Source organism: Dysidea avara, chromosome 10 (assembly GCF_963678975.1).
Source record: "Dysidea avara chromosome 10, odDysAvar1.4, whole genome shotgun sequence".
In the NCBI taxonomy this organism is placed as follows: Eukaryota; Metazoa; Porifera; class Demospongiae; order Dictyoceratida; family Dysideidae; genus Dysidea; species Dysidea avara.
The window spans coordinates 7,907,540-7,924,077 of NC_089281.1; the positions used below are offsets into that span (position 1 = coordinate 7,907,540).

General features: G+C 39.9%; 1 protein-coding gene and 1 long non-coding RNA gene across 4 annotated transcripts; both read left to right on the top strand.

Moving 5' to 3' along the window:
* On the top strand, positions 1-1,856 carry LOC136268354 (uncharacterized). The gene has a single exon (XM_066063676.1). The coding sequence runs from the start codon at positions 397-399 to the stop codon at positions 1,708-1,710; it is 1,314 nt and encodes a 437-aa protein (XP_065919748.1). The 5' UTR covers positions 1-396; the 3' UTR covers positions 1,711-1,856.
* A 10,677-nt stretch (positions 1,857-12,533) lies between these two features.
* LOC136268374 (uncharacterized) lies at positions 12,534-15,431 on the top strand. Of its 3 annotated transcripts, none has more exons than XR_010706989.1 (5): positions 12,534-12,825; positions 13,471-13,549; positions 14,579-14,719; positions 14,898-15,023; positions 15,070-15,431. It is a non-coding gene; the product is annotated as an uncharacterized lncRNA (long non-coding RNA). The 3 variants fall into 3 exon arrangements; XR_010706988.1 differs by having other exon boundaries at positions 12,552-12,600; positions 12,698-12,825; positions 14,898-15,431; XR_010706987.1 differs by having other exon boundaries at positions 14,898-15,431.
* The last annotated feature ends 1,107 nt before the right edge of the window (positions 15,432-16,538 follow it).

Here is a 16,538-nt window from a genome sequence, read left to right on the forward strand (position 1 = left end):
TGTACTAAACTATGAATCACTATTTTCAGCAAAGTATTCAAGACAACAGCTGCTATACCTTGACTTCAAGATCTTCAGGTTTTCCTTGTGTACATAAAGTCATTAGCTATATAATTCATTGCTATAAATCACACCCACACATTGTATGGCTTTTATTACTTAATTTAAGGGAACTGATCAAGTGTGACATCACCACTCTAGCTAATATTTATGGGTGCACAAATACTTCTCTTATCAGTTGTTAAACTGTTACAGACGGCATAAACAGTGCATGTATAGTTAGGGATTGTACCTTAGTACTGTAGTTGTTAGGACAGTTACTCTACTAGTAGAGGAACAGTTTGTTGAAGAGATTAAGTTGTAGATCAGTAAGAAAAGATATAGCTAGCTACTAAAATGGGCTGTTGTTGTTGTTGTGCCTTCAGAACAACAGAGAGCACAGAAACCTGCATAGTAGCCAAGAATGTGTCTCATTTTGTTGGCAAATGGCTGTCTTTTGATCAATCTATTATGAACCAGTGGCTACAACAACAATTTGAAGAGGTTGACAGAAAAACTTCTCCTGATCCACTAGATCCTAGTGTAGAAAGCTTCAAAAACACTATTGAAAGCAATGCTGAACTTTTGATGTTTTTTAATCAAATGTTTACTGAGTCATCAACAAAACAAAAGAGGAAGAATGGAACTCCCCAGGTTAGAAATTACCATGACATGCTAACACTTATCAACCATGTTTTAAAGAAGTCTCCAGAATTTAATGACAGTACTACACTGGTAACATTTCCCATCACTGTAATACTGACTAAACCAATGGAGACAATTGGTGGGTATGCGGCTTTCTTAAACCCTAACGTAAACAGCCATATCAAAGACATCTTAAACACATGGGGAAGATATTTACAATCACCAGCATCTTGTTACATTTTGAATACGGATAAATGGCTTAGCGCTAAAGCTTTGGAGAAAATGGGAGGAAATTTTGAAGATGACTTTGTTTGTGACCCTAGCAAGCCGCATTATGGATTTACCTCTTGGGATGATTTCTTCACCAGACAATTTCGACCAAATGTTCGTCCTGTTGCCTCTCCGGATGATAATAAAGTTATTGCCAATGCATGTGAATCAAATCCATTTAGGGTTGAGAAGAATGTTACAAAACAGGGAAAATTTTGGATAAAAGGCCAACCATACAATATAAAATTTTTGTTAGCAGACGATCCACTTGTTGACAGCTTTGTAGGAGGTACTGTGTACCAAGGTCTTCTGAGAGTCTTTTATTATCACCGATGGCACAGCCCTGTAGATGGCAAAATTGTCAAAGCATTTGTTGCAGACGGCACTTATTATTCTTGTCCTCTGTCAAATGGTGGCAATGAGTACTCTGTTGTTTCTGACAATTTCCAAGGTTACCTTGCAGAAGTCGCAACAAGGGCCATAATATTCATTGAAGCAGACAATCCTTATATAGGCTTGATGTGTTTCATTGCTGTTGGCATGCAAGAAGTATCGTCTTGTGAGATAACAGTCGAAGAAGGACAGAAGGTGAAGAAAGGTCAGCAGCTGGGAACATTTCACTTTGGAGGTTCTTCCCATTGTCTGGTTTTTCGACCTGGTGTAGAACTTGTGTTTGACTTTCATGGCTATAAACCAGGCCAAATTACTACAAGTGGAATAAAGATTAACTCCAGAATTGCTACTGTACCAAAGTGACACATACATATACATGTATCAAATAACATTCATGATTTATTATGTTGGTTCATGATGTCATCTGTTATAATAGTCACTAAATATAATAGGTGGCTATGCATGTGATATCAGGCCACATCAATAACAAATTACCCATGTTTTTCATTGAATGTGATATTCTAAGAAAGTATATACATAGCACAGCAGACTGTACATCTAGTAACTACCCCCAGGATATACAAGTAGTTTTTATCACTGCATGATTTCAGGCTAGGAACTGATTATGTGATGTCACTAGCTATACCTTATACTTTTGTCAGTTGTTCTATACCAGGGATGAGTTCAGGAGCTAGAACAGGCAGCTGCATATATGCACAGGAAGTAAATTTGGGGACTGGGGACTATACAATACACATGAAGTTATTAGGTTGATACCAATGTAAATTTTAGTGATTTGGCTAGGTGATTATAATTATTCACACAGGTATTGCAATGGCCTTATATAGAGTACCCAACTGCTGCTAGTGTCTCCATTAAATTATGTTTGTTGGAGGATATTCCACAGGCTAAACTAAGAGGGAAAGATTTCACCCATAAGCAGTAGCTTGTTTTATGGTCTTGCCAGCCAGACTGTCAGTGTTGGGAGTAACGTGTTATGTAATATTGTGGTAACTAAGTTACGCTATAAAAACAGGTAATTAACATAGTGCACTACTCCATATGTTGCTTGCGGCATATTGCAGGGTAGACTAGCTACCATATCTATAACTTTGACTACTGAGTGACTATAGACATGATTTCAGAGGAAGGCCAGGCGCGCAAGTTATCTAGGCGGTACAACTAACATTAGCCTGCAGCACTTGTTAGATGATTTTTTGAGTAGCTGGTAGATGCCCTGGGGGCCCTGCCCTGATCAATGATCTTTTGAACCAATGCAACTGGCACGAACACGGACTGGTTTTAGAGCATTCCCGTTGTTATCCGGTGATGTTATACGTGAGGGCCTCCGGGCATCCACCAAGTAGCTAGCTCCTTTTCTTTAAGAGTTATACTGCCCCAAAGTCTCTAACCTGGCTCTCCTACCTGTTAGGGAGATGTGCTCAATTATAGCATGAGATCTAACTTGCCATAATAATTTGACCTTCTTTATTATAAGTAACTAGGCAGTCAATTCAGCTGAATTGCCTAGGATTTAGCGATAACAATCACAAATTTAGCTCTTCATCATGTCTTCGAGATTAGGAACAATGAAATGGAATGTTACAGCATGTGTGCCAGCCAGAGGGCTCTCCCTCATTTGGTGTCACCTGATCCTAAGACTCAATAATATTTAGAAAGATGCTTTCACTAGGAGGTGCAATATCGTGATTTATTACCAGCGGATCTGACGCCAACAACGAGTTGTATTATCAGAGACGTGTCAGATCAGTGGGCAGTGTTACGTTCGGAACCAGTTACCAGCAACCACATTCCTAATTGGTTCAGCAGGACTCAGGGATCCCCTATTCTCTACTGATATCTCATGTGACTCTCAAGTTCTTCGACAGCTAGCTGTCATAGCACCGGCATCAACCACCATAATCATCAATCACCAAGCAATGGAAACATAGTTACCCGGTTGGACCTTAGAGAGTTATTTCAATTGCTACCACACACATGGACCATACGTAAGTATTGAGTTGTATACTATACAGTGTGTATGCTCAACCTCTAGTCATTTGGTAGTTCACGGTGCATATGTCACCACCATGACAAACATTAAGCAGTTATAAAGCATGTACTAAAGTAGTTGATTGTTTTTCTGCTGCCTTCAATGCCAGTTGACATGCACATGTGGCATACAAAATTAATTTGCGTACTTAAGCAACCCTTGATGGCACTTCTTTGGCTGGGTTCCCTGTGATTTTGCAGTCAAACAACTAAAACGATTTTGTCACAACACTCTGAAGTGTTTGCTGTTAACATGCAGGGAACAATCTCCATTATGGGACACGGCAAACTTCCTGGTACGTAGCTGCCCAGGTGCTGCATAATGGAACTTGAGACTTCATCAAGAAGACTGTGCTCGAACACCACGATCAATTTGGCTTCGTGTTCCATTTTTTCCCACTATGATGCAGAGGTATACTTGTTTCACATACAATGGGCTACAAGGGCAAATTTCATAGCAAGGATAGCAAACTTGTGAGCTTGCTAGATAAGATATAGACTAGGCTATAACCTGCAAAGAACGACCATTATATGCGTACATGAGTAATCATATGTATTTTTTCACCAGCATTCACTTGATAAATCATCTTTCACTGCTGCCCCCTAGCTATGCTCCTGCATGTGTAGACATAGTTGCTACTTCAAAGGAGCTTGGAGGCATGATTGGCAAGGCATGGCCAACTACAGCACACCTTGTCATGCAGCTGCGAGTGACACTGTGCATGAGCCACCTGTATGGTGTTCTGCGAGCATGGCCTTGAACAAACTGGCTCATAGGGCAAGCCCTGCCCATATTTGATCACGTCTCGTGACTGAACCACGAGATATTTTGCACTGGTTATAGTGTCTGATAGAAACAAACAAAATAAAACAAGAAGGACCTTGTATTCATGGGCCACCAGCACAGTGCTATTATAAGTTGTAAGACACTGAGCCCATGTTGAAATGACCAGAATTCACTCTTTCATGTGCAATATCTCACTACATCATCCAATGAAGTAAGGCTGCCAATGAACACTGTTAAAACTGATCATTGTGCTGTGGCAGCACCTACAAGTGCCATAGTAATGCCTAAAAGCCAAATTTTGACTGCTCCAGTCAACATAGTACCTCCAGGTGCCACCACAGTGTTTGCTTCAACAATGAAGAAGTGCCTGAATTTACTGTGAGGCATCGATACAACTAGCTATGGCACAATGTCATTGAGAGTGCCCGGGCAGAAGTGATAAGTCTCTGCATCAACTAATCAATTGGCCGATTGCTTGATGTAAGTACTCTCCGTGCTCAGGAACAAGTCTGCATGAACTGTTTGTGCCTGTACAGCCGCCACTTTTTGGTGGGACGATACCCATCCAGCTGACCGCCTGTCATAAGCACAAGGATATGATTTGCAGTCAAATTACATAATTATTCTTAAGCATTGATGTATGACTGAAAACAATGCTAATGGTTCCCTAATGAAGAGCTTGCGGTATTGACTCCACGCCAGCTTTAGTATATATTTTTTATTATTACTCGATACCAAATAACAGTTTAATATCCCAGAAACACAGCTTTGCTTTATGGGCCCAGAGTACTGTGGCTTTGCTGACCTCAGTATGCATATGCATTGCCTTGTCTCATGTGTAGCCAAGTGACATGAAGCTAGCATGCTGGTAGGGCCAGTGAGCCTGACCTTGCCTACCTATCACTGCTGACTAGTATCCACTACAGCATCAGCTGCTGTACCGTACCTGTGGAATTACCTATTGTTAACTGTGAAACCTACGGGGACCTTAGGTGGCTGGTACAGATAGCCCCGTTCTGATCAAGTGCTTTGAGCACTGTTTGTCTCCAGTTCAATGTACACGTATACCACCAACTGGGTGCACTGCCTTGTATCAGACTTGCCACCACCAGACCCTGGCACCTTGTTGATTGATCTAATGTGTAGACTCCATGGGCTGTGCAGCCTTTAGTGCTTGGCCCTGAATACATAAGAGGCATTCTACCTGTTTCCCTACTGATAGTGGGCCTGTGTATCAGTAGTTGAGCACCCCATGGAGCGAACTGCTTCGAACGTGTATGGGTGCCCGACACCTCTACCAAACTAGCCACCTACTGTCGTGAGTGTAACTACCACTACTTCACAGCAGTGCCTTTGCATGTACTGCCTCGGACAGTGGGTAGGTACTTGGTCATATCTGTTGTTTTATCAACCAATCACTAGCGGCCTGGAGGTTGTTAACTAAACTGTGTCCCCATTGGGTGCACATCCCCACATAACAGGTTTTGTGCCTGCCGCTGTACCTGTACCAGCCACCAGTTGGTGGCACTGACTTCTGTTATGTGTATAACCCGAAGAGTCTAGAGCCGTACATGTAGATCAAGGTGAGACAGAAGGATCATGTCACTCCACCAGGAGGAGAGGCCTCAGCATTCTATGGATGGTGTCTTCGATACCACCAATAACATGGCACATGTCGATTATTGTGCCTGTCAGTTGCAGCATGTGCAAGCCATTTGTTTGTGGCCTTGCCTCACATGCCTGTCGATGCGCTTCAATTACCAGGCACCTTATTTTGACTGTATACTGGTACTGATGACCAGATGCCTAACAGGATTGAGCCTGTTGCTGTGTAAATACTAGCCACTTGCTTGTGGGTCTGCCTTCTATTACATGTATACGACCCAGTAATGGCTGAACATAAAAGAGTAAATACCACAAAAATGCTATGAACTAGAGAATAGCCACAACAGAATACACAAGTACACCTAAATTCATACACAAGACAATCCAAGGAACCCTCATACAGATTGAGTAGAATAATTACCTAAAGCAGAGACAGAAGGATGTGGGCATCCCCAGGAGGAGGCATCACTGTTCTGTAAATAGTGTCTTCGATAAGACCGACAACACGGCACATTCAATTATTGTGTCTGTCAGTTATGAGCATATACCAGCCATTCGTTTGTGGCCCTGCTACATGCCTGCTGACACCTTTCAACTCCTGGGTAATCGGTTTCACCTGTATACTGGTACTGAGGACCAAATGCCTAACAGGTATTGAGTCTGTTGCTGTGCGAATACTAGCCACTCACTTGTGTACCTGTCTTCTGTTACATGTATACGACCTGGTAATAACAGAACACAGCTAAATGTGAGGAGTGCTATGAACTAAAAGATAGCTACACAATCAACAAGTGCACATCCATTCAAAGACACAACACAATAAAAGGAACTAATTAGAATACTGATTGAAGGTAGAGCCTAAATCTGAGACAGAGGGATGATGTCAGTCAGCTCTCTGGCATGAGGCTTTATGTAGAGTGTCTTTGATAAGACCGACTTCGTGGTACAGTGTCTTTGATAAAACTGACTTGTTGGCATTGTGCCTGTCAGATAGCAGTATATACAAGTCATTCATTTGTGGCTTCGCCTGCTGAGACACTTTAAACCACTGGGTGCTGCTTGACTTGTATCCTGGTACTGTGCACCAGATGGCTGCCTCAAAAGTAAATACCATCTATATTCCGAAATGAACCCAACAAAACGCAGTGGGAAATAGAGTGCTTTCTGAACAAATACCCAGCAAAATAAATAAATGAAAAATAAAAAACCTAAATAAAAATAAAAGGCAGTTATAGGAACCCTTACCAGAACAGTAATTAAACAAGTCCCGCGACCTCACAGAAGCAGAGGGAGTAAGGTAACTCCATGGGCCTAAGCCCAGGAGGAAGCTTCAACACACAGACATCTTTCAGATAGAGACCGCCGATGCGGTACAGATAGTTACATATGCATTGGTACACCAACAAAACATACTTTGACTGGAAAGGCTAAAGTGAGCCTGTGTGTGGCCCTGCTGACACGCCAGCTGGTGCATACCGGTATAGGACGAGGAGTCTTCTAATTGACGGGTTCAGTAGTGAAACACCGGAATACTTCTTCGCTAAGCGTAGCCAGCCTTGCTCGGACGTCCTTAAAGCGAAATATACCTTGACTGCCTCATGAGAAGTAGCACCAGATGTTACGCTGCAGTGACATCCGAATACATGGTTGCTAATGACAGGATGTCACCCAACCTGATTATCCTGTTTAGAACCTTATGTGGCATGCGTCTGCAAGTGTCCGGAGCTCCGTAGCTTCTATGTTAACTCTGTTTAATTATTGAACTTCAATATAACTCAAGTTACTTTACTTACAAATGTAACACGTTACCTAAGTAATATGGTTACTGTAACAAGTCTAATATTACATAATATTACTACAAGTAATGAAGTTACTAATCTTGTTAGTAATCCACTGAGTAATGCCTAGCCACAACGAAGTAATGAAGCCTACTAAATGGAGCTTATTCAACAGCTTTTTACTTATAACCAAGATTTGCACATTGCCCAACAACGAAATCATGTCACGTGATAAGATGGTAGTTTCACACATGACAGCTTAAGGCTGTGGACACAAAGTAATATAATATGCAGGGGCGGATACAGAGTTTTGAAAGGGGGGTGCACCTCGGGGTACACTTTGCTGAAAAGTTGAAAAGCAAAAAAAAAAAGGTCACACGAATAATGGCTACCCTTACTAAATGTATTTACTAAAAAGTATATAAACATCCTTATTCATAGCTTCATAGTTAAGCTACACTGCCTCATGAACACTGTGACTGCTTTATTAGAGTGACTGCTCTATCTCGATCTTGTATGCAATGTTTTTGAAAGGGATGAAGGAAGGGGGGCACGTGCCCCCCCTTTGGATCCGCCACTGGTAAGGGGCCTCATACAGTAGTAGCTGCCCCATAGCTACATTATCCATGCATATGTAACATAGCCACAATTACAATTTACAGTAGGTATTCCAGCCCGCTTTTAAATTTGGACTTTTTATATGCTCAATAGATAGAGTACTGATTGCCGATCTCAGAAATATATAGTTTGTTGGGTTGGAATTAGCTTCTTTAGTATGCACAGTGCTAAAAAACTGAAAAAAGGTACATTTTTTTATCTTCATACATTTTAAAGGGAAATTAGGAAGCCATCTAGGAACCTGGACTGTCTTGAAACTGCAGTTGTTTCTAGCTGCAATTTTGTATATGTAATGAGAGTAACTTGAGGTCTTATCAGATCTCAGCAATCTTTGTATGCTTTGTGGTGAGCAAATATGTTTCACCTACTGCACACTTCTCAATACAATGGTGTATACCCATAGGCGAGTGGCTATGTCAAGTCTAACAACTTATAAAGGTAAGCAACTAAAGTGGAGGTGTCACAATGATGTAAAAATACCTATAAGGTGGAGTTGTGGTTACAATTACGGCATTGTTATGCCGACTTTGAAGTGGTACTTTTAAGCTAATGTAGGGTTGGCAATGAAAACTCAACCTCTATATAGTTTCTCTTCCAACTCTGGGTGATCAATCCTACCCAAGTCTACATCAAAACCGTAGGGTATAAATACGGTGATTCCCCTTGCTGTGTCTTTAGCACGCATTTGAATGTTTCGCTATTTTTCAGGTTTTTAAATAAAAATGGGCAGCAGCATCAGCGATGCTGTTTAGAGCACTTCAATGTTTCCATGAATGGTCACTATACTATAGAAAACGGATGCGTATTCTTGGTAAAATGGATGCGTATTCTTGGTGAACCAGATGCTGCGAGTTTCTAAATCATAGTGTGAGCGAGGGCATCAGTTTGCGTTGGCACGTAAACACTGTAAATCTCCACTTAGTAAGGTCCAAAAAGATGCCTGGGAGTTAGTAAACCGACCTTGTACTTCGTTAAGTGAGTTTCAGTTGGTTGATTTTTCATTGCAGACCTGTCAAGCGCCGTTTTAGCGAAAATTGAAGTACAGCAATCACCTTTTAAACAAGTGTATTTTGTAGAGCACCTCACCCAATAACCTAAAACAGCAATGGACAACATTCTAGATGTTCCTGCCCATTTTTATGAAAATGAGCCGAAATACGTAAAAATTTTATGACACGACTATATCCAAAATGGAAGGCATTTGGTCGCTACCAAACCCACCATTTAAAACTAGACCATTCATGCCATTGGTAGGCTCCAACCCCTAACAATCGAAATGCAAATGACAAAAAATTGGAGTTTTTAGTTGCACACGCAATTTACGACAAGTCCAAAATGGCGTTTTCGACAGGCCACGCGCACGAGAGAAATGGCATTCAACCAGTAAATTTCTGGGGTGTATTTTCGAATAAAAACACTTGAAGAGATGATTTATGGAGATAATTATGTAAGGTAAGTGCGGGTATTTCCGGACACCGCCTAATTCCGGACACTTTGGTGCAAGTATATACTAGTTGATACATGCTTGGGTACGAGAATCCAGATTATATTGGAACGTGTGGTGTGTCAAAACAGTTTTTTTCCTCTAAACTTCTGTAAACAGCAAGAAAAATCTTAAGATTTGGCACTTTACTAGGCAAAATTAGTACCCAACTTGTGGAAGAAGAGCTCAATCTGCCTTGGATTTGCTGCCATACGTGACCATTAATTCTCATTGGCTCATCGCACAACAGTGCCGTTGATTTTCACTACTTCCCTTACAATCTATGCACTACCATCCACCATTATACGTTATGTCTAATAACTAAAACAAAATACACAACAATCAAAATTTTGCTGGTGATGGCAGCAGATAACTTGCTAAGTTTGAATCCGTGCATGCGTAATTAGTTTGAATGAACTATGGCTTCGAAAGCTACTTGGGGAATTGACGGTATTATTATGCTACAGTAGCTATTATACTGTTAATAGATGGCTGTTGATCGAGTAAAGAAGAAGGAAATTACATTGAGAGAAGCAGGAAAGTTGTATGGAATATCAAAGAGTACATTATCCGATCATGTTACTGGGAAGAGCTCAAAAGCTTATGCTGAAGCCCCAAGAGGTTTGAGTGATGAAGATGAAGTAGAGATCGTAATTACTTGCCATGTATTAGCAGAGATGGGCGTTCCTTTGAATGTATATTATGTTGGCACTGTAATAAAAGATTACTTAGAACAACAAGGCAAGCAAAATCCATTTGGTGATACAGGAATGCCAGGCCATGATTGGTGGTCCAGATTTCTCAGCCGTCATTCCAGCCTAGCACAAAGGAGACCACAGCACCTTTCAAAGAAGCATGCCCAAACAAATGATCCAATTGTATTGGACGAGTGGTTTGAGCAGGTAAGAAAGCTGTTTGCATCATCAAAACTTGATAAGTTTGAAAGTGAGGCAATTGCAGAGAGGCTGTGGAATTGCGACGAAACAGGGTTCTGCACAGCAGTAGCATCTAAACAAGTCCTGGCAAAGAAAGGATCAAAAGCTGTGTGTGAAGTAGGAGGAGATTCTGGGCGTGAGTATATTACTGTTTTAGGTAAGCCCAATTTATATACTAAACCTATATAGTTTACATAATTTTCAGGTTGTGGATCAGCATCTGGCAGAAGGTTGCCACCATTCACTGTGTATAAAACAAAACACATGTATGATACATAGAAGCAAGGAGGTCCTCCTGGTGCAGCATACAGTGTATCATCTTCTGGATGGATGGAGGGTACTAACTTCCATAGCTGGTTTACCAAAAATTTTTTTGAAGGAAGTTGAGCTACTTTTGCGAAATGGTCCAGTTATTCTCTTTGTCGATGGGCATCACTCCCACATAAATCTAGAACTGATTAATGTGGCAAGAGAATATAAGGTATATATCATGTGTCTTCCACCAAACTTGACGCACGTTTTGCAACCGATGGATGTTGGGGTATTTCGTCCACTGAAGCAGTGTTATTACAACATTTTGAAGGAGTACAAAAATGCAGACTATGGCTGAGAATGTGACAAAAAAACATTTTCCCATCACTGATCAAACAATTGTGGGACAACTCTTTCAAGGAAAGCCACATTATTTCAGGATTTAGAGCTGCTGGACTACATTCATTAAATTGAAGTGCTATCAAAGATTCAAAACTTGCAACAGGTGTTCCATTTCAACAACCTGCAAAGGAGCCGAGAACAGCCACAACCATAGTGCAGGCCTCATCTCCCATTGTCTTGCGAGGTAGTTGCAAGAGTTGTGGGGTCGAGTTAACACCCATGTGTGCCCATCTTACATGGCACTTCACAAAAATTTTACAGAAAAAACACCATGAAAAGTCATCTAAACATAAAAAGAGAGTGAAGCAAACCTGCTATGGAGAGGCTCTGACAAGTGATGAGATCATGGCTAGGTTGGAAGGAGAATGTGCAACAACACCACCTGATAAAGAGCCAGCATGTGATGATCATGATGAAGGTGAGAATTCAATAGTTAATAGTCACACAAAGACTTATTTATGTGGATGTGCATGTACTTAGCTAGCATAGTTCTGTAGTCAGGCAGGCCACTTCAATTAAGTCTTTTCTTCCTCGGGCCAATATCAGCCAAGTACAAATTTAAATAGAAATCATATTACTTTTTGGTGGCTGTGAAGAGTGATTTTGTGAGTCAAACAGTATCTAAGCTACATTATGATTGCTGTGCCACTTGTCAGTAGGCTGCCATATGGTGAAATATTTACTTTGTGATGAGCTTAAAAGGTAACTTCGTGGCATTATCTGTACAATCACGTGTGAATGTAAATATTTTTGTACAGAAAAATACATGGTTAGTCGGGCCCAAGAAAAAAGATTTAGTTGAAATAGCCTCAGCTAAATACAATCAGATGCATGCACAGCAATGAATACACAGCACATGGACAGCTTTACAGCTGTATATTGCCACTAGCTTTGTACGCAGATGACAAGCTAGCCAAGTATATACCCTTGTGTAGATAAAGATTCCAATTGTCAAGAGTGTGGAAAATCCTACAACGATGATGACAAAGAGGCACAGAAAAAGTGGATAGGATGCGATAAATGCTGGAGGTGGTTCCACTACACTACGTGTGCAGGATTTCATAGAAAACTGTCCAAGAAATCAACATTTGAGTGTCGGATCTACAAGCTACAGGGACAAAAGGAACAATTATAATCCATTTATAACATCAATATACAGTTTTTATACGTTACATTACTTTATGACGATGAATCGGTGATTTCCAATGTGTTATATGCAATGTCCGGAATTAAGTGCATGCTTGTTTATTGCACACCTCTAAATTTTGAGACGCTGCTCCTCTCGTGATCGACCGGTTAACTGGTGGGGCACTACAAAGGGTTGGAGTGTAACATCATATGGTTAGTTGCTTAGAAAAAGCTACTGTGCTTATAGTAGATGGTGAAGTTTGAAAGAGTGTCCGGAATTATCTACATTTAGCTACCTTTGTTTATTTAGTCTTGAAACGTGCGGGCTGAAAGTATTTCAGTATTAGAATTGAACAAGAATTTAGCTGCTCCCAATTTCACTTTGCTGTGGATAAACGAAAAAGAGTGCACAAAATCTGAGTCAACGAAAGTAATAAGGTTTGTATGGAGTACATCTAGTAGCTGTTAGAAGAGGGTGTTATTCAGTATCTTGTTATACACAATAAACCATACATCACAGTGTTATAAGGTGTTAAACAACTTTTGTGGATTGCCAAAATGTAAAAACTTTTTGAAAGAAATTGTGGTTCAGATATAGCTCTCTCAATAGTGAAAATATCTCAGTTGCTCCACACCTTTTGTACATGGACTGTGTAAGTAGAGATTCATAACATATGGACAATCCTCATTACAGGTTCAGTAGTCAATGGTATCAGCCTCAGTTTACACAAATGTAACCTTCATACAAATCTTTGCTAATACTGAAATAGTTCTCGTACTTTGTCTTGATACTTAGAAATAGTTAAACCTGGGCAACCATGGTGATGAAGTTTGGAACAAACTGGCTGCATGCCACGGTGATTTGATAACACTCACCCAAAGTTAAAAGTGAAACTATCAAGATATTTCATGAAGAAACAAAGTTGAGTTAGTGAGATAGTCTGGACTTGTAACAAGGATTACTTGTACATAAAACTATTAATTCCCACAAAATTCTTGAGAAATAATCATTACTGCTACCTTAGTTTCATATAGTGGTGCACATGTTAAAAATAAATCATCAGTTACAACCTTTTCTCCTAGGTCAGACTCTTGCAGTGTAGCTGGATTCAGCAACTTGTGATTCACATCCAATGGTAAGGGCTTCCCACAGCAAAATTCAGTGAGTTAGAGCATTGCTGTATGTTATGTAGATTTAAATGTTGTCCCACGGTATCCTGAATTTTTGACAATCTTTATTTAGACTAGCTGCAGTTGCTTAATGTGTTTCACTATGACGCTTTACCAGTACATAATTAGAGAAATACATGGAGCTACTATATAGAGAGCTTGCATACGAAGCGCGGGCTTAACAACAGTTACTAGGTCAGCCATGTTTGAAGGCAAAATATGTGCTAAAGCTGTTCTCAATGGTTTAGCGAAGTACAGGACATGTTCATTAGGTTAGTTACTTGTATAAACTAGGATAGCTGTAGTCAAAATCCCACAAAGCGGAGAAATCTACCGAAAATTAATATTGCGCTTGTGCATGTTAAACATAGTTTTGATATTTGTTTATAACGTAATAAGCTGATTGAAGTAGATAAGTAGCTGTTGTTGAGTTGAAGCATTCCTTTGAAACCTTATCCTAGCATCTGGCAGTGACACTCATTGTGCGTAGCTTGTGGTGGCAAACCAAGAACATTTGTCACAATTAGTCCCATTGAAATTTCCCCTCAACTATGGCTGAGTAACAACAGTTGTCAAGCAATTTTTGTATGCAAGCTCTCTATATAATATAGTAATACAAATAACTCCCTGAAGTTTTAAGATCGTAATCACTGCTGGAAATTGATAGTTACTCAAAATGGATGCTAACCATAAGGCAGGAAATTTTTACTCAAGAAAATTTAACAAATTAGTTTAGATTGTAAACTATAAATTCATCAAATTCTCATAAGCACCTTTAAAAGTATGTGTTTAGATCTATAATTTCTCGATTTTTGAGGACATTTACAGTAATTCACCAAAGCTGCTGAAATGTAGATTCATCAAATTTTCTTGTCGTATGGTATCTCTTTTCTGAGTATCTGTTTTACAAATTTTTGTTCCTGTTAGTTTGTGAAATCCTGGATTTTCCCCTGATTTATTATGATGGTCTTCTAAAGTCTCATGTGTACCCATGTGTACTTGTGACGTTTGTACTGTACAGGTAACTGATGATAACCTTGGTTTATTAAAGCTGTCAGAACAAACTGATTTTATCAGTTGCAGTGTTGTACTATGATAACTGTTTTGGAATGAGAAAGCCCTTCTGAAGCAACAATAGTTTGGCTAGATGAAAGTGGCCTAGGTACGTAAGTTGGTCAGTGTTGTGACTGCTCTCTTTCAGTGTGGCTAGCTATCCATTCCTCAATAGATTTTATTAACATTTTTTTTTCTTTTGATCAATTTATCTCACATTTTATGTATTTAGTAATACTACATTCTAACAGCTAGTACATCCAGTTGTATTTTTGAAATTAATACAGGGTTAGGACTGTGATGGATGACCAGGCCTCTGTGTAACTCCATGACAGGAACAGTACTGTGCGGGATTTACCCTGGACACAGTAGGAATGGAGTCCTTGAAGATGGCTGTACCCAAACAGTTAAAAGTTATTGTTGAATTTGATAGTCAACAATTTCTATTAACGTTATCAGGTGGAGACTTCCTGTGCCAGAATACTGCTGCTACTACTCCAAGATGACCAAAGATGAAAGTTCTACTAATTTAAAATGTGTAAAAATGCTATTTGTCAACAATTACTGTATGTGTAAACAGCAGCTAAAGTGCACAACTTTTTACAACATAATTATCAAGTTCAGGCTTTTGTCTAGTTGTGCAAATTAGTTAGCAACACTAATATGGCTTGAAACAAATTTGTACCACACCTCAAAACCACCTTGTTATTACTTACCAACTTTGTTCAGTGCTTTGTAGCTCGTTGCTAACTAACTGCAGCTGCCGAATTTGGTTGCTGTGGGAAAGACAAGTGACGTGTTGTTACGTGACACCCAGTGCATACAGGAAAGAACGTTGCATCTGGAAGCTACAAGCGTTTGTAGTCAGATGGTGTTCTACCCGAAGAAGCACTTGTTTCTTCGCGAGAAACAAGCTGTGCAACTAAATACACGTAATAGAGCATATTTTTGCCACTTGCGTTTTGACTGCTGAGTTACAAGTTCTAAAGTTAATCCAAAGAGGGTCGATATTTTCATTGCCAACCCTAGCTAAGGCCATACCTATTTGAAAAGTTGTTGCTCGGACCCGACCGACCCAAATTTTAATTAAGAAAAGAAAAAATAGATCACGTGGCACTTTAAAAATTGCTGCAAAAGATCAAGATACTCTAATAGAACAGTCAGTTGGTACAATTTTGATCTCAAATGTAATGCTAGCTATCTGTAAACCATAGATAATAGACACCCCATACTGGATTGGAAACTTCTAAGCGCCACCTAATCTATCCGTGCTTCGCGCCCATTATACTGTACACAGTACCGGGGTATATTTTATAAGAACATGTTTTGCTTACTGGTGAGTAGTAAACCTACCACTATGGAATATAAGGTTTGGCCTATTCATAGTGGGTGTACTGATGTGTATTAGCTAGAAGTTTGACAAGCGTGAAAGGTGATACTTGACTAAACTGGAGCGAATATACCATGAAACACATACCAGTACACGCAACATTAGTTAGTAATAAGCATCAGCCTTAAACTAAACTTGTTCACCCCGCCATTTTCACAAACATATTCAAATACTTTTTATAAGGAAAGCGCCTATACCAGTAGTAGACCAATCGCCACCCAAGAAACAATCTACTAAACTTACTAGTTAAAGCAACCGAGCTGTATCCAGACAGTAAAACAGAATCTTCGAATGAATGAAAAAGAGTGTTTGAAAACTTCAGGCGCGAAACGCAGATAGAACAGTAGTTTTGTATGGGCACTATACGTGTGCTTCCAATCCAGGTAGGGGTGTCTATTATCTATGTGTAAACATAAAACCAGCATGTTTCTCACCCCTGGAAAAGAAAATCTATGATAGCATCAGTGCAGTACTCATTGAACTCTAGCTATGTTTATCCATTTTTTTAATAGTTATGTATTAGAATGGATTTGATAGG

Excerpts from the sequence above, each read along its gene's own strand:
- LOC136268354 (XM_066063676.1), top strand. The coding sequence starts at position 397 with ATGGGCTGTTGTTGTTGTTGTGCCTTCAGAACAACAGAGAGCACAGAA.